This window comes from Ricinus communis, chromosome 2 (assembly GCF_019578655.1).
Source record: "Ricinus communis isolate WT05 ecotype wild-type chromosome 2, ASM1957865v1, whole genome shotgun sequence".
NCBI classification, from domain to species: domain Eukaryota; kingdom Viridiplantae; phylum Streptophyta; class Magnoliopsida; order Malpighiales; family Euphorbiaceae; genus Ricinus; species Ricinus communis.
In genome coordinates this window covers 15,623,896-15,644,584 of record NC_063257.1, presented here as the reverse complement: position 1 = coordinate 15,644,584, position 20,689 = coordinate 15,623,896, and the positions used below count along the sequence as shown (strand labels likewise).

General features: G+C 33.7%; 2 protein-coding genes across 3 annotated transcripts; one reads left to right on the top strand and one right to left on the bottom strand.

Moving 5' to 3' along the window:
- The first annotated feature begins 5,503 nt into the window (after positions 1-5,503).
- LOC107261316 (uncharacterized mitochondrial protein AtMg00810-like) lies at positions 5,504-5,983 on the top strand. The gene is made up of 2 exons (XM_015719757.2): positions 5,504-5,660; positions 5,766-5,983. The coding sequence occupies exons 1-2, from the start codon at positions 5,504-5,506 to the stop codon at positions 5,981-5,983; spliced, it is 375 nt and encodes a 124-aa protein (XP_015575243.1).
- A 9,860-nt stretch (positions 5,984-15,843) lies between these two features.
- LOC8280537 (RNA-directed DNA methylation 4) lies at positions 15,844-19,986 on the bottom strand. Of its 2 annotated transcripts, none has more exons than XM_025157513.2 (10): positions 19,693-19,986; positions 19,504-19,590; positions 19,245-19,336; positions 19,015-19,077; positions 18,861-18,902; positions 17,499-17,653; positions 17,296-17,414; positions 16,688-16,766; positions 16,518-16,584; positions 15,844-16,432 (listed from the first exon to the last, which is right to left on the bottom strand). In XM_025157513.2, the coding sequence occupies exons 1-10, from the start codon at positions 19,799-19,801 to the stop codon at positions 16,103-16,105; spliced, it is 1,143 nt and encodes a 380-aa protein (XP_025013281.1). In that variant the 5' UTR covers positions 19,802-19,986; the 3' UTR covers positions 15,844-16,102. The 2 variants fall into 2 exon arrangements, with proteins under 2 accessions (XP_025013281.1, XP_002520100.1); XM_002520054.4 differs by having other exon boundaries at positions 16,518-16,591; positions 19,693-19,983.
- Positions 19,987-20,689: the final 703 nt, after the last annotated feature.

The following is a 20,689-nucleotide window of genomic DNA, read 5'->3' as shown; positions in this document are numbered from 1 at the left end:
TATCAAAATATATATAGGTCTACTCTACACGGTACTTACTTTGCTTTCCGCACGGTAGTCCCTCTTGAAGTGAAGAGTCTATTGAAGTTTATGCCGCTTTTTGGCACCGAATGCATGGGCTTTCTTTCTTTCTCATTCATTCTTAACAAAATTTGAAATGAACTGTTGTATATATTAAAAGAATTCTGCTTCACTAATTGGAAGAAAAAGGAGGGCTTCGATCCATTGTGATTTGGTTCCTTGGTGTGGAGAGATCTCTGCCTTATATATATATATATAGAAAAAGAAAGAAAAAATTATGACTTACTTCTTAGCTTTTAGCTCTTCTGAATTTAACTCTTGTGAGCATCTTTTACTTCAAATAGGGCTTAGTGAATATTTTTATTGTTTAGCACTCAGTTCCTGAAGCATTCATTTCAATTAAGTGCATAATTTTTCAGTATACTTTACACTTCTATCCAAATATTCGTACCTTTACTTCAGCCTCATTACAACCTTTGAAAAGACCCTTTGATTTTGGTATTCAATTATTCGTGATAGCCAAGATGAGATTTATGAGCAAGCTTATGGTAAATAGGTTTTGTGCAGCTGCATTGAGGGAATTTTCTTATTTACCTGTAAACACTGTGAGTGATTTGAGAGATTCCTGTGAGGCAATGGTTCTTAGTCTTTAATGCTGATTTGTTATGTAAGTTGTGTTTCGAGATGATATTATTATAGTTCTTTCTTAAAGGTGTATAACTTGTTAGTTACTTGAGTTTCATTCTTTATATGTTGAATAAGGTTGAGTTGTGAACTTTAGCATGGATTCTGAGGGGTGATTGTTGCTTATGCATGTATTGAGTTATTGATTGCTTGAGGACAAGGAAAAGCTTAAGTGTAGGGTGATTTGATAGGCATCATATTATACATATTTACATGCTCAATTGTTTACATTTTTGTGCATAGTTATCTCATTTTATGCTAGAATCACTTGTCTTTTGTTTCCTTTCACGTTTCAGGTCATTATCGAGGGACATTATCAATAATCGAGGGAAATATGCGCAATTATAGACCAGAATCCATCAAATTGAGCAAGGACTAGCATTCCGAGGTTGAGCACGGCCTGGACTCTAGCCGTGCTGAATTATCAAGTAGCTGCTCTCCAAGAGTGCCATTTTGGCACGGTTTAAAGCCACCACGTGGTGGCTCGGCGAGGGCACAACTGGAAGAAGTCAGCGGATCTTTGAATCGAGAGGTCCGGCCGGCCTAGACTCGCTCGTCTTTGATCGGCTAAAGCTTGACCACGGTCGTGCTGAAGGGATTATATAGGCAAAAACGATTTGTTGAATTAGGGTTCAGTTTTCTAACTTGATTTCCATTATACAAGCTTAAACCATCTGCTTCCAAACTTCAATTCTCGACCTTAGAAGATTATTTCATTAATTGAAGGAGGGATTACATCTGTCTTAACATTAAATTGAAGATCAAGATGAGATTTCAAGAAGCAAATTAAGGTTTACTATTCTAAATTGGGAATTTAGGGTTTCTCATCCAACTTGAAGAAGAAGGGTGTACATGCCTTTAATTTATTTTTCTGAATCTATTCTTTATTTTGTGTTGCTTATTAGTATGTGATGTGTGCTCAGTCAAGCAAGACTATGACCTAAGGCAGTGTACCTATCAGTGGAGTATAGCTAACGGCGAGTACCAAGTGTCTTATTCCCCAAAGAACGTATGAACCTAAATCTACTCAATCTTCTCTGTTATCTAATCACAGAAAATAAATGGTGTTAATGAATAATTCCTAAATTAACTAATAGCTACTCTAATTGTTGTTGAACTACGTATACTAGGGAATGATTAATTCAAGTAAAGGAATAACACTTTGGGAATTCTTGTCTCTAGGGGTGGAATTGATTGATTGAATCCAATTTCCGTGGGAAAATCTCTACACAATTAATGCCTTTCTCAAGGACACTAACATCTTAACTTAGATTAATTAGGTTGAAATCTCTTCCTAACTCTAATTACCCAAATTAGCATTATGTACCATTTAACACTATTGAGAGTTGTTAGTTCTCAATCCGGTAGAACGAACACCCTATCTCTAGGCGAATTCAATTCTAGGTTGCAAAGGACAATCCAAACCTAAACGTCTTTCTCAAGATCATTCAAATTTCAAAAATCATTCAACAAGATATGAAGAACAAATCAATAAATACTTCCATTGCAAACCAATATTGACAATCAATACATTCAATTCAAAATTGAAGTACAAAAATCCCTAGATAAAGAACCCCAATGGGTTAATAAGTTTAGCTAATCATGTTCATAATCACAAACAACAAGAATTCAATTACAAAAAAAATGAGTAAAGGTAAAGGAACCTGAATACACCTTTGGATGAGAGTAAATAGCTCCAATTCCTCGTGCCCAATTTTGGATCGATTCTTGTTCCTCTTACTCGGATTGAAACCAATCGACAATCCTCGCCAATCTTTTATCTTCGAAGAGAATCCCAATGAAACCTTGATCCAAGTCTCCTTTTCTCTTAGTTTCAACTCAGAAAACCCTTAGACAGAGAAAAAGATGAGTTTTGAACGTTCTAACCCTAGTTGCCCCCCTTTTTCTCTTTTCTTTCTTTTGAAATGAATTTGACCAGCTGCCATGAACATGGCCGTGTTGATGCCCGTGCTCCCTAAAAACCTCTTTTTTCTTTGATGTTTGATGCATCCAACATGGTCGTGTTGGTGACCATGTTGGGAACACGGCCAGTGTTGAATCCAACACGGCCGTGTTAACCTTCCTCATGGGTATACTTAGCTTGTTTCGGCAGCTTTGACGTCTAATTATGCTCCAATTCTTCCCTTTATCATACTTTGACTTCTTTTGGACCTAATGCACACAAACAAACACATAGGGTGAGTGTTGGAACTAATTCACATCCAAATGTACATAAAACCAATCTTAAAAACCCCATTTAGATGTATGTATTTTACACACATCAGTATGAGTAGCTAAATTGTCAAACCTAATTGGGGTTCCTATGTTGTTGGATTAATTTCAATGTTTTTATGAAATTTTGATTATCAATGTTTGTTTCTTCTTGCTTTCATTATTAATGAGAAATCACTTTAATCATGAGACATTGTGAATTGTGGTATTTAGATTGCTTTATGTAATTGAGAAATTCATTTAGTAATTGGAAATTTGAATAGCAAGAACTGGTTAATAATCACTTAGAAATAAGGGTAATTGACTAGCCGGATTAAGAATTAATAAAGTTTAATAGAGACGGGTTAAACCTTAATGCTAATCGAATAATCGATCGTTAGGAAGAGATTCCAACTTTAGGTTATTAAGTTTAGGAATTCGGTTATCTCGAGAGGGAGACCGAATTCAGTTAAGACTTCGTCCATGGGTAATTGCAATTGATAATCAATTTAATCTCTATCTTCACTAAAATCCAATAAACTTAGGTTCCCTAGGGTTTGCTTTTTCCTTCGAGAGTTTTCCTAAATCCTTTCAGATTATTTGACATTTAATTAATTGTTTATTCATATGTAATCATAGCATAACACTTCATTAATTTGTTTAGGTTAGATAACATAAGACGCTACACTAGGTCTAGGATCACCCTTTCCCAAGAATACGACCTAGATACTCACCATTTGTGCTAGTCTGCATTGATAGGTTCACTGCCTTAGATTGTAGCTACATAAAAATCCTATCACTAGAGTTACTTGGGCATTTCTCATTTCTCAAAAGGCTCAATATGCTGCTACCCTTATTAAATTCCTTAAACATACCCATATCCAATACAACACAATAGTAAAAATCCTTAGAACTGATAATGGATTGGAATTTCTAAACCAAACCTTAACCTTTTTCTTTCTTGATCATGGCATTGTTCATCAAAAAACTTGCTCTTACACACCTTAACAGAATGAGGTTATTGAAAGAAAACACAAACATCTCTTATCTATGGCTAGGGCATTAAGATTTAATGTTCACCTGCCTAAGCAATTTTGGCGTGATTGTATTCTGCCTGCTACTTACTTGATAAATAGAATGCCTATGAAAACTCTGCAATGGAAAACTCCTTATGAGCTATTTCACTTTAAACCACCAGATTATGATCACTTGAAGATTTTTGGTTGTCTTTGTTATGCAGTCAATACTCAACCACATAAAGACAAGTTTGATAGTCAGATAATTAGAGTCTTATTTTTAGGTTATGCTACTAATAAAAAAGGCTATAAACTTTTTGATTTGACCACACACAAGTATTTTACTAGCAGAGATGCACATTTCTTTGAATATTCATTCCCTTTAGCTACTTTACCTATTGATTCTACAAATCCTACTGTTTTACCCTCTATTACTCTTACAACACAGGATGACACAGTTCATTCCTCTACACCATTACATCCTATTATCTTTGATACTCTTTCTTCTGCTTCTCCCCTACTCTTTCCTAATGATCATTCTTCACCAATTATTAATGCATCTACATCATCTGAACCTCCACTCACTTCACACAGTTCACCTTTAATTGAATCTGAACCTTCACCTGCATCACTTCACCTACCACAAGCTGCTCCTATACATTCACCTAAAACAATAAAACACCCAACTTGGTTTCAAGACTTTTATATTCCAATTTACATAACCAAACCACTAAGTGGTCAACTATATCCCTTAGCCAATTTTACAACCACCAAATCAGCATTTTTCTCTTGTGATTAAAGTGCTTTAATTTTTAATATTATAGAACCTTTCTCCTATATTCAAGTACAAAAGGATCCTAGAGGGGTGAGTGCTATGCAATTAGAGTTAGATTCTCTAGAGAAGAATGGAATTTGGGTTCTCACTACATTACCTGATAATAAAAAGGCCATTGGATCAAAATGGGTATATAAAATCAAGTATAGGGCTGATGGGAGTGTAGAGAGACTTAAGGCTAGATTAGTTACCAAATGATACAATCAAGTTGAGGGACTTGATTATAAAGAAAGATTCTCCCTAGTAGCTAAACTAGTTACTGTTAGGTTATTAATTACTTTGGCAGCTTGTAAAAATTGGTATTTATAACAACTAGATGTTAATAATGCTTTCTTACTTGGGAATTTGCAAGAAGAGGTGTACATGCTACCTCCACAAGGGTATACCAAAGCTCACTCTAATGAAGTATGTCAGTTAGTAAAGTCTCTTTATGGTTTAAAATAAGTATCTCGGCAATGAACATTGAATTCACCAATTCCTTGCTTAGTATTGGTTTTAAACAGTCTATGCATGACAATTATTTGTTTACAAAGGTTTCTGATGCTCACTTTATTGTTTTAGTAGTATATGTTGATGATGTTCTATTAGTAGGTGATAATATGATGGAGTTAGACAAGATCAAGAGATTTCTTGATGATAAATTCGCTATCAAGGATTTAGGTCCTTTGAAATATATTTAGGTTTGGAAGTTCACAGATCTTCTGCAGGTATTACTTTAAATCAAAAGAAGTATGTTATGGATATTTTGTATGATACTAGTGTAAGAGGAGTCAAGCCTTCTTTCTTTCCTCTGCCTGTTGGTTTGAAATTGTCACAAGACTCAAAGACTGTTCTTTCTGATCCTGAGAAGTATTGCAGATTGCTATACTTAGGCATGACTAGGCCTGATATCAGTTTCTCAAAGCAACTTCTCTATCAGTTTATGCAAACTCCATTGGATACTCATTAGGAAGTTGCCCTTCATCTTCTTAAGTACCTAAAGCATTGTCTTGATTTAGGTCTTTTCTATCCTGCAGCTAGTGATCACACGCTACATGCTTTTTATGATTATGATTGGGGTGCATGTGTGGACGCTAGAAAGTCTGTTACTAGGTTTTGTATCTTCTTTGATCAGTCACTTATTTCCTGGAAGAGTAAGAAGCATAACACTACTTCTCATTCTTCTGCAGATGCAGAGTATAGATCAATGGCTGCTACCACTTGCGAGCTTCTTTAGTTATCTTATCTTCTATAAGACCTGCAGATTTCTATTCCTTTACCTATTCCTTTATAATGTGACAATAAAGTTTCTCTTCATATCACTAGCAATCCTATTTTTACTAGTGTGCCAAGCATCTAGATATTGATTGCCATATGGTAAGGGAGCAATATAAGAAAGTTCTAGCTCCTGGTTTTGTGCTATCAAAGCTTCAAGTTGCAGATCTCTTCACAAAGCCTTTAGGCGCCACTGCACATCAGCAGCTACTTTCCAAGTTACATCTTGTGGTCTCTCACCAAGATACAACTTAAGAGGGGGGGTGTTAACTATAGCGTTATTTACTATTGACTTCGTTAGTGAGCTGTTGTAAGTAGTATAATGATGCAGCAAGTAGTCATTAGCTACTTTATATATATCTTGTATAGTTCAATAATGAATGTAACAAACTATTATTCCAGAAAATAGAAAGAGAAAACTCTCTCTCTAGAACCACATACCAAGTTTACAAAAAATCAGGGTTGATTCTCAATGCCCAAGGTGTGGTGTTGTTGAGTCAATGTTTTTTTACCTGCTAAAATAATGTCCTTGGTCTCGGGTGGTGTGGTTGAATTGCTCGCTTGGTATCTATATTGATTTTTTCAGAGTTCAAAACTTCATCGAATGGTTTAAGACTCTCAGCACAACCTTTAATATAGACAATTTGTGTAGAGTTATTATTATAATAATATGGATTATATGGTATATGCGAGGAATTGCCTAATTTATGGAAAGGGTGATATGAGCTTTCAACAGGTTTGCGCTCTGGTATAGGATAAGCTCAATGAGCTATGTGGTGATCGATCATCAAGTATTCCTCAAACTAGTATAAATAATGTATCATGGAGAGACTGTCTGACCAATTGATATGACCAAAGCCAAAAGTTTATATACTTTAAGAGTTCAAGACCCTTTAAGCATCTAAGAATGACTAATCACAAGATCAAAGGCCAAAAAGATGAAGGAAGCACTTGTTAGGCTTATCAAGAATATTAGGGTTCAAGACACTACAAGCCATGAGGAATTAACACTAAAATCAAGTCCAAGACTTATTAGCTTGATCCAATATCAAGGAGCTTGATTAAATCCAATTGGGCTTTCATTATTCAAATTAAGCTAATAAAGCACTAAGGAAGCAAGTTAGGCCAAGGAGGACTTCAGGAGCAAACCCATGAGTATGACCTCTATAAGTAATTAGGGTTTCAACTTAAACTTGTTGACTAGTCAAAAAGAGGGGGCGGCGCCTTCTATTTTTATTATTTAGAAAATTTCTTTTTTATTTTATTTTATTTAGGAAGCAATAATTTACTTCCTAAATGACTTATTTTCTTTTTCTCTAGCTTAATTATAGGCAACACATGCTTGTTAGCTATTTAGGAATTTTTATTTATTTCTTATTTAGTTTAGGAAGTAATCTATTATTTTCTAAATGATTTTATTTCTTTTCTAGTGTCATCCTAGGGTTATAGGAGGCCTATAAATACCTCATATTCGGCCACCTATATCAATCAACCTTGTATGAATTATTTTCTTGTCAATAAAGTGGGAGTTATTTCTTTACTTTATTCTTTATGAACTTTTCAAGTTTTCTTACATTGTTTGCAAATTCTTTGTCTTATCAATTTTCAAAACTTCATCTTTTTAAGCTTTTGAAATTGTGGCAATATACATCTTTTTATAACTAAAGTTCTTGATTCCTTATAATCAAAGGGTTTTAGTTTCATCCTCATAGATCTGAATTTGACGATCCTAACAATTTCGATTTGGGTTCTATCTCTCCATAGATAGAGTTCACATAATTTGGTATCAAAGCTTCGGCTTCAAATTAGGTTTACTTATCCATTTTTCAATTCTTTGTTTGTTTTCTTGGTGATTCAATTTCTTTACCTTATTCAAAAGAAAATTCAAAGAAGGCCAAAATTATCTTTGTTACACCAAAGGCCTAAAATTGATTTCTAGTTTCTAACAGGTTTGAATTCAAGCAAAAGTACCACCCTAGCTAGTTCTTTTATTAATTTCGCCTATATTTAAAAAAAAAAAAGAATTCATGCAATTTTAATTTTCACCTAGTTAAAAAGAAGAGAAGAAGAAAGTTGTTTAGTGCACAAAAAGTGAGTTGGAAGTGGCCTTGCAATTACAAAATGCAATTCCTTGTTGAATCCCATTTGTTACTCATTCCTTCACAATTGTGACAGCCTGTACCTTATTTTTCTTTGCTTTTAATCAAGTCTTGTTCATTTGATTACTTTCTTTTATTTGATACTTATGTGTTATGTTTAAATTTAAAAGTTTAAATTTTAAGTACTTGTGTTGATTTGATAAGTAATTTGTTGCAATTGCTTGTTTACTTGTCTTACTTCTATAGGAACTTAGATAAATGAATTTCAGTGCTAAAAGGCGAGTGGTGAGTTTAAAAGACAGTAAAAGCCTAAAATTAAGCAAAAACACGAGCAATTCCATCAAAGGAGTGAAACATGTAAGGGAGTGATTAGGTGAGGTATCTTTTGTTTTCTTTCTTGTTGAGCAGGTTATACAACATGTCTCAAGATAAAGCAAAAGGCACTCAAAATAAGGAAGGGCATGTAGATATGAAACTTTACATGAAGTCCATCCAACAAATGATGGAGAAGATGGAGATGAGGTTCACCAAGAGACTAAATAACTTTGAGGACATATTTGATAAGTTTGAATCTCAAAATCAATGGGAGCATAGTACACGCAACAATCAATTCTATAGGAGAAGGGAGATCTGAGATGATATAGAAGATGATGACCAAATGTCTAATTCGAGGAGATATGGGCATGCATGGCTTGAAAATAATCTAGGAAGTATCAAAATGAAAATTCCAAACTTCCAAGGCAAAAGTGACCCCGAAGTATACTTGGAGTGGGAGAAAAAGGTAGACTTTATCTTCGACTGCCATCACTATTCTGAGAAGAATGTTAAAATAGCCACCGTTAAGTTCACCAATTATGCCTTAGTATGGTGGGATCAATTGGTAACTAGTAGACAAAGGAATAAAGAGTCACCAATTGAGACATGAGAGGGCATGAAGCGAATCATGCGAAAAAAGGTTTGTTCCTTCATATTATTATAGAGATTTGTACAATAAACTTCAAAGTCTTGTACTAGGCTCTAAAAGTATGGAAGAGTACTACCAAGTAATAGAAATGCCGATGATTAGAGCCAATGTTGAGGAGGACTGCGAGGCAACCATGGCAAGGTTCCCACATGGAATAAACAAGAACATTATTGACTTAGTGGAACTATATCACTATGTCAACATGGAGGATATGTTATACATGGCGGCCAGAATTGAGAGACAAGTGAAGTCTAAATGCACCAAGAATAATTTAGCTTCCACCACTTCTACATGGAAGTCGAATTAGAAAGGAGGAGAGAAGAACTTCAACAAATCAAAGACTTCAGCAAAGGTGATAAAGAAGGGAAAAATGTCGAAAGAAAAGAAAAGGGGAAGAGCGAGGGTCAAGCAACTAAAATAAGAGTTTTTAAGTGTTTTAGATGCTTAGGATATGGGCACATAGCTTCAAATTCTCCAAGCAAGCGTACTATGTACCTTAAGGGTGATGGTAAAATTGTGAGTGAGATTAAAGAAGATAAGATGCTCAAAAGGTAGAAGATGCAAGTGATAATGAGTCCTTGCAAGTACCTGCATATGGTGAGATGTTAGTAGCATGTCAAGCCGTGAACATGCAAGCCAGGGTAGAAGAGGAAGTGCAATGAGAAAACTTCTTTCACACTAAATGCAAAGTAAAAGATAAGGTGTGCAGCATAATCATTGATGGAGGAAGTTATACCAACGTTGCAAGCACCTTTGTTAGTGGAGAAACTTTTGTTGCCTACTTTAAAGCATTCTCGACCATACACCTTATAATAGTTGAATGATTATGGAGAAGTGAAGGGAAAACATGCAAGTGAGAGTGGCGTTTACCATAGGCAAGTATGAAGATGAGATTTTTTATGCGACATAGTGCCTATGCATGCGAGGCACATCCTTTTAGGGCATCCTTGGCAATATAATAGGAAGGTCATTCTTGAAGGGTTTTCAAATAGGTACTCTTTTGTTATGCATAATAAGCCTATTACCCTTATACCTTTAACCCCCAAGGAAGTATATGTAGATCAAAAGATGACAAGATAGAGAGAGAAAGTGCATGAAAAAGAAAAGGCACTTAAGAAAAAGGAGAGTTGTGTGGAAAAGAATGAGAGGTATGAGACACCAGCGAAGAAAAGAGAGAGTGAAAGGATGCGCAATAAAAAGAAAGAGAGTGATGTGTATGGAAAAGGAGAGTTCAGCATAAATCATAAAGAGGGAAAATGAGCTTTTATGCAAAAAAAAGAGATATGAAGAGAACTTTACTTTTGAGGCAGTCTATATATGTACTTTTTTACAAAGAGGCTTGCTTGAGTACTAACGAGTTGAACCCTTCTTTGCCTAGTTCTTTTGTGTCTCTTTTTCAGGAATTTGAGGATGTCTTTTCCGACGAAGTTCCAAGTAGTTTACCGCCTATAAGGGGCATTGAGCACCAAATTGATTTCATATCTCGGTCAACAATTCTAAATAGGCCAGCGTATCGAAGTAATCCCGAGGAAACGAAGGAACTTCAAAGGCAAGTTGAAGAGCTCTTGAGCAAAGGCTCATTAGAGAAATCATGAGTCCATGTGTCATACATGTCCTACTTATTCCTAAAAAGGATGGAACTTGGCATATGTATGATGATTGTCGTGCCGTTAATAAAATCATTGTAAACTATCGCCATCCTATTTCTAGATTAGATGACATGTTAGATGAGTTGCATTGTTCTGGCATATTCTCTAAAGTTGATTTAAAAAGTGAATATCATCAAATTCGTATGAAAGAAGGCGACGAATGGAAAATTGATTTTGAAAACTAAACATGGTTTGTATGAGCGGTTAGTGATGCTATTTGGCTTAACTAATGCACCTAGTACCTTCATGAGACTAATGAATCATGTTTTGCATGCTTTTATTAGTAAATTTGTGGATGCCTATTTTAATGATATTCTTATTTATAGCAAGTCTTTAAATGAGCATTTGAAATATGTGCGCATGGTTTTGGATGTTTTGCATAAGGAGTGTTTCTATGCTAACCTAGTGTGATTTTTGCATAAATAAACTTATTTTCTTAGGTTTTATAGTTATTACAAAAGGAATTGAGGTGGATGAGGAAAAGGTCAAAGCAATCAAGGAGTGGCCAATGCCTACAAGTGTTGATGATGTACGAAGCTTTCATGGATTGGCTAGCTTCTATAGACGATTTGTGAAGGACTTCAGTATTCTTGCCGCACCCTTAACTAAAGTTATAAAGAAAAGTGTGGGATTCAAATGGGGAGAGGCGCAAGAACAAGCATTTAAAATGTTAAAACAAAATTTCATTCATGCTCCTTTACTTGCCCTTCCTAATTTCTCTAACACTTTTAAAATTAAATGAGATGCTTCAGATTTAGGAATTGGTGCCGTGTCGATGCTAGAAGAGCAACCAATGGCCTACTTTAGTGAAAAGCTGAATGGATTCACATTAAAGTACCCTTCATATGACAAAGAGCTATATGCGTTGGTTAGGGCTTTGGAGACGTGGCAACACTATCTTTGGCCGAAAGAATTTATAATTGATAAGGATCATGAGTCCTTGAAGCACTTGAAAGGGCAAAACAAGCTCAATCGGCACCATGCGAAGTGGAGCAATTTCATAGAGTCTTTTTCTTATGTAATTAAATACAAACAAGGTAAGGACAATGTTGTGGACGATGCACTTTCAAGAAGATACACATTACTTGCTACTCTAGATGCTAAGTTATTAGCATTTAAGTACATTAAAGGTTTATATAAATGATAATGACTTTGGCAAAGTGTATTAAGCATGTGAGAAAGTTGCTTTTAATAAGTTCTATAGGCATGAAGGCTACTTGTTTAAAGAGAATAAATTGTGTGTGCCTACATGTTCTATGCGTGAGTTGCTTGTGCGTGAAGCCTATCAGGGTGGTTTGATGGGTCATTTTGGCATTGCTAAGACTTTGAGTGTTTTACATGATCACTTTTATTGGCCTAACATGAAAAAGGATGTTGCTAGAATTTATTATAGATGTATTGTGTATAAACAAGCCAAGTCTAAGACCAAACCACATGGTTTATATATACCTTTACCCGTGCCTAGTTCTCCTTGGATTGATATTTCTATGGAATTTATGCTTGAATTACCTAGGACTAAGCATGGGTATGACTCTATTTATGTTGTTATTGATAGGTTTTTTAAAATGTCATATTTAATTGCTTGTAGTAAAATCGATGATGCACAACATATCGCATGTTTGTTCTTTAAAAAGATTGTGCACTTACATAGGATGCCAAAAACCATTGTTAATGATAGGGATGCCAAGTTTTTGAGCTACTTTGGAAAACTTTATAGGAAAAGTTGGGTATTAAAATTTTATTTTCTACTACTTGTCACTCCCAAACTGATGGTCAAATTGAAGTATTTAATAGAACTTTGTCTTAATTACTTAGGAACAAGGTTAAGTGAAATTTGAAATCTTGGGAGATTGCTTGTCGTACATTGAATTTGCATATAATCATAGTGTGCATTCTTTTACTAATTTATGTCCTTTTGAGATTGTTTATGGTTTATTTTCATCGAGTCCTCTAGATTTAATTTCTTTATATTTAAGTGAACAAATGAATCTAGATGGCAAAAAGAAGGTAGAATTTGTGAAGGTGCTACATGAAAAAGTGCATGCAAATCTTGAAGGAAAGAATGAACAATATGCAAAACAAGCCAAAAGTGGTGTCTGATCTTGGCGAATGGATTTGGGTTCATGTGTGCAATGAGCATTTTCCAACCAAGAGACAATCCAAACTTTTGCCAAGAGGAGATGGAACATTTCAAGTCCTTGGGCGCATCAATGACAATGCCTACGAACTAGATTTTCCTGGTGATTATTTAATGTTGCTGACTTGTCTCCTTTTAATTTTAATGAAGGTTCTGATTCAAGGACGAATTATCTTGAAGTAGGGGGATGATGTGACCAAGGCCAGTCCATATACTTCAAGAGGCCAAGACTCTTTAAGCATCCAAGAAAGAATAATCATAAGATCAAAAGCCAAAAAGATGAAGTAAGCATTTGTTGGGCTTATTAAGAATATTTGAGTTCAATACACTACAAGCCATAAGGAGTCAACTCTGAAATCAAGTCTAAGACTTATTAGTTTGATCCAAAACCGAGGGGCTTGATTAAATCCAATTGGGCCTTAATTATTTAAATCAAGCTAATAAGGCACTAAGGAAGCAATTTGGGCTAAGGAGGACTTTAAAGAGCAAGCCCATGCATGTAACCTCCTTAAGTAATTAAGGTTTGAACTTAAACTTGTAGACTAGTAACAAGAGGAGGCGGCACTTTCTATTTTTGTTATTTAGAAAAAAATTTATTTGCTTTATTTTATTTAGGAAGTAATGATTTACTCCTAAATGACTTATTTCCTTTTTTCTAACTTAATTATAGGTGACACATGTTTCTTAGCTATTTAGGAATTTTCATTTTAGTTCTTATTTAGTTTTAGAAGTAATCTACTGTTTCCTAAATGATTTTATTCCTTTTCTAGTGTCATTCTAGGGTTGTAGGAGGCCTATAAATACTTTACATTCGGCCACCTATGTCAATCAATCTTGTATGAATTATTTTCTTATCAATAAATCGAGAGTTGTTATTTTACTTTATTCTTTGTGAACTTTTCAAGTTTTCTTGCATTGTTTGTAAATTTCTTGTCTTTTCAATTTTCAAAACTTAATCTTTTTAAGCTTTTGGAATTGTTTATAACTAAAGTTCTTGATTCTTTATAATCAAAGGTTTTAGTTCCATCATCATAGATCTGAATTTGACGATCCTAAAATTAGCATCAACTTCAATTTGGGTTCTATTTCTCTTTTCTCTAAGGATAGAGTTCACATCACCAATGGTGTTATAAGATCAACAATGATGCTTTTGTGAAATTAGATTCAAACTTAACAGGTTTAGGTATAATTATCAGAAACTGTAATGGAAATATTATTACGACTGCAACAAGGAGGATTAAGGAAGTGTGGTACGTTGATATGGCTGAAGCAATGGCCATTCTTTATGGGATTTTTATTGCCCAGGATTATGGTATAAGACGTGTTATCATCGAAAGTGACTCCACAACAGTCATTGAGAAGCTTAAAACGGATGAGACAAACAGATTGCTGCATCATCTGATTTATGTTGATATTCTACACACTGTCCAGAACTTTGGCCGGACGAGGAAATACAGTAAAACTTTTTTATATTTATACATTTGGAACCAAATAAGTTTTATGATTATGAAGAGGTTATAACTTAATTGAGGTTTAAATACTAAAATTTTTCTCTTAACTTAATATTTAATTACATTAGACAAAATGATAGCAACTAGAGATAAAATATGTTATTATATTGTTATATTATACAAATAAAATTAATGAGACAAAATAATAATATAGTAAAATAAAACATAACATAATATATATTTTTTAAAATATATATATATATACTAATATTATTATATAGAGGGATATTTTCTTAAAACGAAATATAAAAATTTTAGAGTTTATTTCTATTTTAGGGATATTTTCTAATTGTGACTAAAATTTTTTATGACTGTGTAGAGATTATTCTTATATAGAATATTACTATAAATAAATTTTACTGTAATGATTATGGAAATTGTTCCTAAGCATATTTGAAGTTTTGTTCACAATGATATACTCCTCTTCTCATGATTATTGAATTGCAATTTTTCCGATAAAAAGAATAAGAATAATACAGCTCAAAAAGGCTTGGTCATTCTATAATAAAAAAAATAAAGTAAATTTAGCTATTAATTAATATCTTTTATAATTCTCTTGCAGAATGAAAATAAAAGCCATAAAAGTATCAAATTTCTCTTTGGAGTAATCACATTATTAAGCTTGTTTGCCATTCAATTTTCTCTTTTTTTTTTATGAATCTTTTTATTATAATTTATTTCAAATACAATATTTATTTTATTTAAAATAATTTCTAAAATTTAACATATCAAAGATAAAAAAGATTATTTGTAGATTAATTTCAGTCACTTACAAATGAGATCAATTACTTAGGTTATTAACAAAACCCAGCATAAAAAATACACCACGATTTAAGTCTTTTTCACAAGTATTAAAAGTGCAAAATATGGACATATGATCTAGCTCTGGTTATTTTCATGCTTCGGACGTTAAAATATCCAGCGTGTAATAAAAATTATACTCTTACTGCGGACACTTGAAAAATTTGTTCGGTTTGAAACCAACACCAATGAAGGTGACTAAAGTTAAAAATGCTAGTAGATTATAGTTAAATGCATATTTAAAAAGACATAAATTTTAACTATTTAATCACTTTGATATTTTAACTTTTAGTTTAAATTAATAAATATCTCAATTTATATTTTTATAATTTAAATTAATAAACATTTTAATTTATATTTTTATAATTTTTTAAATACTTTTTTACACTGTTTGACTGCCTTTAACACTTTAACTTTCAAATTAAACCAACAGACACCTTCTTTTTATATTTTTATTATATTTAAATACTTTTTAATGTATAATTTTATTTAATATATTCACTTATATTATACATAAATATTTCAATATTATTGCTCGACAGAGCTCAATTATCACTATATCAAAATAAAAATTAAAGATATTTAAAAAATAAAATTTAAATATTTATTAAATTAAACTAAATATTAAAATAACTAAATACCGGAAAAGTTTAATCCATAATTGAGACAACATAAATAAAAGTTGGATAACTATTGAAACAAAGGGCGGTGACTTGACATTCTACAATGACCATTACGAAAAATACTCAAATGTCGAGCAATTCCACTTTCCCGAGTCTGAAAAAAACGCATTGCTGCGACTAGATTGCAAGGCCAAGTAGCTCTATATTCAGGGGTTCCTACTGCAGCCGAACATGATGCAGGAATCTACCTAAGTTTATACAACTAGAACTTCATGGTTTAAACTGAAGAAATATTTACTAGCTACAGAATGAGAGGAGGTGAGGGCAATGTAAGTCCTGTAAAAACGATAAAATATCACCTCCAATTTTCACCAACATCTTCATCATCATGCTCAAAGTCATCATCATCTTCATAGTAAAAAGCGTCGTCGTCATCATCGTCATAAAGTCCATCTTCATGTGATGGAACTGCATCTTCAGACAAACCATGCAGACATTCCTCAAATTCTGAAGATCCAGTGCTAGTGTCATCATGTTCTTCTGATTCATTAGAAGATGCTTCAATCTCTTCTTCGTCTTCCTCTTCAGATGCTTCATCAGGATAATCATTCCGTGGATGATGCTCAGCTGACAATTATCAAAGAGAAGAAAAGCTCTTAAGGCAACAGAAACTTGAATTGAAGGAATGACATACTAACGGAATTTATCGTACCATTCGAATCTTCACTTTCATATTCTGATTCATCATCTGGCCCATCATAGAAATCTTCATCCTCCACCTGTACCCTGAACCAAAAGAAAATCACTTTCCACTGTGGAAATGACCAATGACAGCAGAAAAGAAAGGTGCAGCAAAACAAATATAAGAAATAAAATACTTACAGCGGAAAAGGGCTCAAAGAATCTTCATCACCCATACCCATGTCATCCCTTACAGTATAATAGTCATAAACATAATCATCTGCAGAAATAATGTGCAGGAAACAAAAATCCATCAAGCAAGGTTCACCAACATGAAACAAATTATATGCCACACTGGTACTAGACAAAATGGGCCAAGGGCCTGTTGGGATTAGAATTTTCTTAAATTAATAGAGTGATTTTCTTTTTCAAGAACTGCTTTCTCAAACCTACTTAATTTAGATGCTTCTATCCAAAAGCAGTTGTCAAAAACTCAAAAATAAAAAATAAAAGAATTTTTTTTTTTAGAAGTGCTTTTCTCAACCTCAAAACCAGACGGGGCTTAATTGAATTGTTAATTTCTTAGTGAAGTGAACCAGTGAGTACAGAAGCCAACAGCATATCCCAAGAAGCAACACATTTTTCCCCTCCCTAATCCAATTAAAAATCGCCAACTCTAAATGTGCTGTGAACATGAGGTTACTTTTGATTTGTAGAATATGACAGACACCACAACAAAAACCAAAATTCAAATACACAAGACCAAGTGTAATATAAGAATACTCTTTAGGGTGATCAAGAGGCACAACCAGGCTTAGACATGCAATTATTTATATCACATTCAATATCTGCTGCAGCACTTGGAATAAACTCTCTAAGCAGAGGCAGATAGCTAGAAAGAATCTTCTGATCCTCCAAGGACATTACTCTGCAAAAGCATGTTAAAGATTAAGTTGCTTTCAATAATTTGAGCAGAGACCAATCTAGTACCACACATGACGACAAGACTTACTCCTGCTCTTGCATCACAGTAGATCTTCCCCCAACATCAACACGAACAACATCATAGAAATGACACATGTCATGCAGTGCTCTATCATCTGAAGCCTCTTTGTTTCCCCTACGGCTCCTCCATATTTGTTCAAAACGAGCATTTTGAGCTGATATCTGATAGATAGGAAGAAAAAGATGAAATAAAGCTTCATACAAGAATAAGAAAAAGATACAAGCATGCACATGATCACAAAATACATAGTTATCTGCTCTGATCATACAGTTTGAGAGAAAACAACTCCAATAAGGTAGTAGCAAGTTGCCTGGGCATGCTTTAGAGCTAATAAGATGATAAAATTAAAATGTTCACTTTTTCATCTCAAGATTACCTGGTGCCCTGATCATGAAATAATTATGGTACGCTAGATCCATAAGTAACCAAAATCCTACCAAACCAAGCAGAACTTTGTTAATCCTTGGCTCTGAGACTCGTCATATTCCAAAATGAGACTGAGAGCTGCATTATACAGAATCCAACCCAAAGCGGATCTAATGTAGCTTGGCTTGCCTCACAAAAATATTATTACGCTCATGAGAATGATGTGGCTCACATTCTTGATGTCAATCAGCTTAAGAGTTCAATGACATATTAAAATTTTCATGCCACAAAAACTAGGACAATCCATCCAGTCCCAAACCAAATAGAATTCAAACAACTACAAGTTGGTACAGCTTAAGTTATGAAGATGAGCAAAAGAACAATATCACAAAGTAAAAGTATAATATTGTGTTATGTTATCAAATAATACTTTACAACTACAAGAAAGAACTATGTTAGAACATAAGCATCAACATGTATGTATTCCTAATATATCATAAATAATGACTAATCATGAAAGGTTTCAATGAATGAGTTTTTTTATTGTAAATAAAGGAGAAGGATTATGGTCCCTGTACTTGGACAATCTCAAAGAGTAAGCAACTCATGGTCGCCCTCAGCAAGAAGGATGTGCAAACTCACAAAGATTTACTTTATGACTACTTCACGAGCAGTATGTGGACAGACCTCTCACTACACTCATTGTAACCAAAACTATAATCAAAATTCATGGCTCCAAAGCAAGACGACTATGCTGGCAGCTAAATAAGCTGCCCAAGAATGATAATTATCAAACAAACAACAAAAAGAGGTGCAGCATGTCAACAATGAAAATTTTAACAAAAGTATGATAATTTAAAAAGTACATCATGTACAAATTGGAGATCAGGAGAAACAAAAAAAAAACATCCATCATATTCTATTTCAACAAAGGCAGAAAAACTTTGCGTGAATGGAAATATTACGTTTCAAACTAATGAGGTATAATTTCACTATGCATACCTCTTGACTTTGTCTAGCCTTGGACAAAAGCTGCTCTTGTTTCTGCAGGTATTAGAAATAAAAGTATTGTGTTAGATACAGACACAGAACGGGCAAGACCTAGACACTATTGGAGCAAGTTTTGGTTATATTGAGATAGGCATAAAGTACTTACATTATCCTTCTTAAATGTTTGCTTTCGTTCTTCACTTTTTGGAATGGCTTCAGCAGAACTAGGCTATAAAAGAAAGAGCAACTCAATTAAGGAGAAAAACAAGGGGTACTACTTTGCAGGATAATTTACAAAAGCAAATATAAGCATTTCATTCTAACATATCATATCTGAGCACATTGCAATTATCTAATTGTCAATACACAGACAAAACAAAGTAACCACATGCTTACCACAAATGATTGCAGTATATCAGTAATCACATCTGAGCTGCTGACTGTGGTAATGTGATGTACAAAAACCTTTTTAGTCTTCGATTCCTCAACTTCAACAATGAATCAACACATCAGCATACGCACACACGCACACACACAATGCAGAGCACCACATAAACCACCTCACATACTATACCTATGACCTTCCTACTTTCTACAAGGTATTCGGTTCAAAAATTACCACCAACTTGCAACTCATAGGTTGGGTAGTTCATACCTTTTTTATGGGCTGAATCATCACTAATGGAAAGCTTCTGAAAATCAAACAGCGGGCGCTTTGATGGCCTCTCATTGATTTCAAGCCCTATACATTATCAACATTAAACCAAAGCTTAAAATAAATTATTAAATAAATAAATGTTTATTGCTGAAGATTTAAGAAAAGAAATTCAGAGACGCTACTCACATAAAGCGTCGAGCCGAAACTGGGAGGACTTGCGCTTAACCCTAACAACTAGAGGCTTTTCTATAGTGGTGCATTTGGGAGTGGAAGAGCTTTCACCCATACTCGCCATGAATTCTTAGGGATTTGTTTATTTATGATCGATTTTTAAATTTTGATTCATTCAAGTATCCGTCTAAAAGGAGGGAAGAAGTTTTGGGCTGGAGTGACAACCAACAAACGATACAATGCGCTTAGGAATACTAGTAGCAATTCAATTGATTTTGAGGGCGATTGCCTCTTTTGCATCAGATTCATTTAACATCAATTACTTTTTTAGCCCCTACTTGCATTAGAATGATGTCGTATGCTTCAGCCGTCATTGGTACTCTCATGCTGCAACATTTACCGTCGCATCCTCTTTCAGTACGTCACCAGCCTCCGAAAACGACGCCGTGTAAATTGGATATTTAGTCTTTTCCATACAGCAGCCTATTCATGCATGGAAACATAGGCTTGCATCATTATATGGATATATATAATAAATTGAATATATATAAAATTAAACGGATTATAGAAAAATAGTAGAAAATGAATTTTATCTATACTAATTTCTTTTTCTCACGTTGTACGTAAATTATAATAATATAATTTATTAATATTTTTTATTAATATAATATAATTTTAAATAAAATTAATATGATAATTTATGTAATAAATTATTATTATTATCTTAAAATATCATTTTATAACTAAATTTTTTAATTTTTAATTTATTTTTAATTAGGCTGGGCACAGGATTCGGAGATTCCGAACCATACTGAAAACCGAACCGAAAGTATTCGGAATTGAAAAGATTTACTTGTTGACCATTTGACTTTCTTCAAATCAAGTATACCAAAATTTTATAGGGTGAGCACAGTTCAAGAGAATCCAAATAAAAATTTCCAAAATCATATCAAATATCGGAAATTTCAAATTTGGACTTATTTATTGTAAATTATATATATATATAAATAAA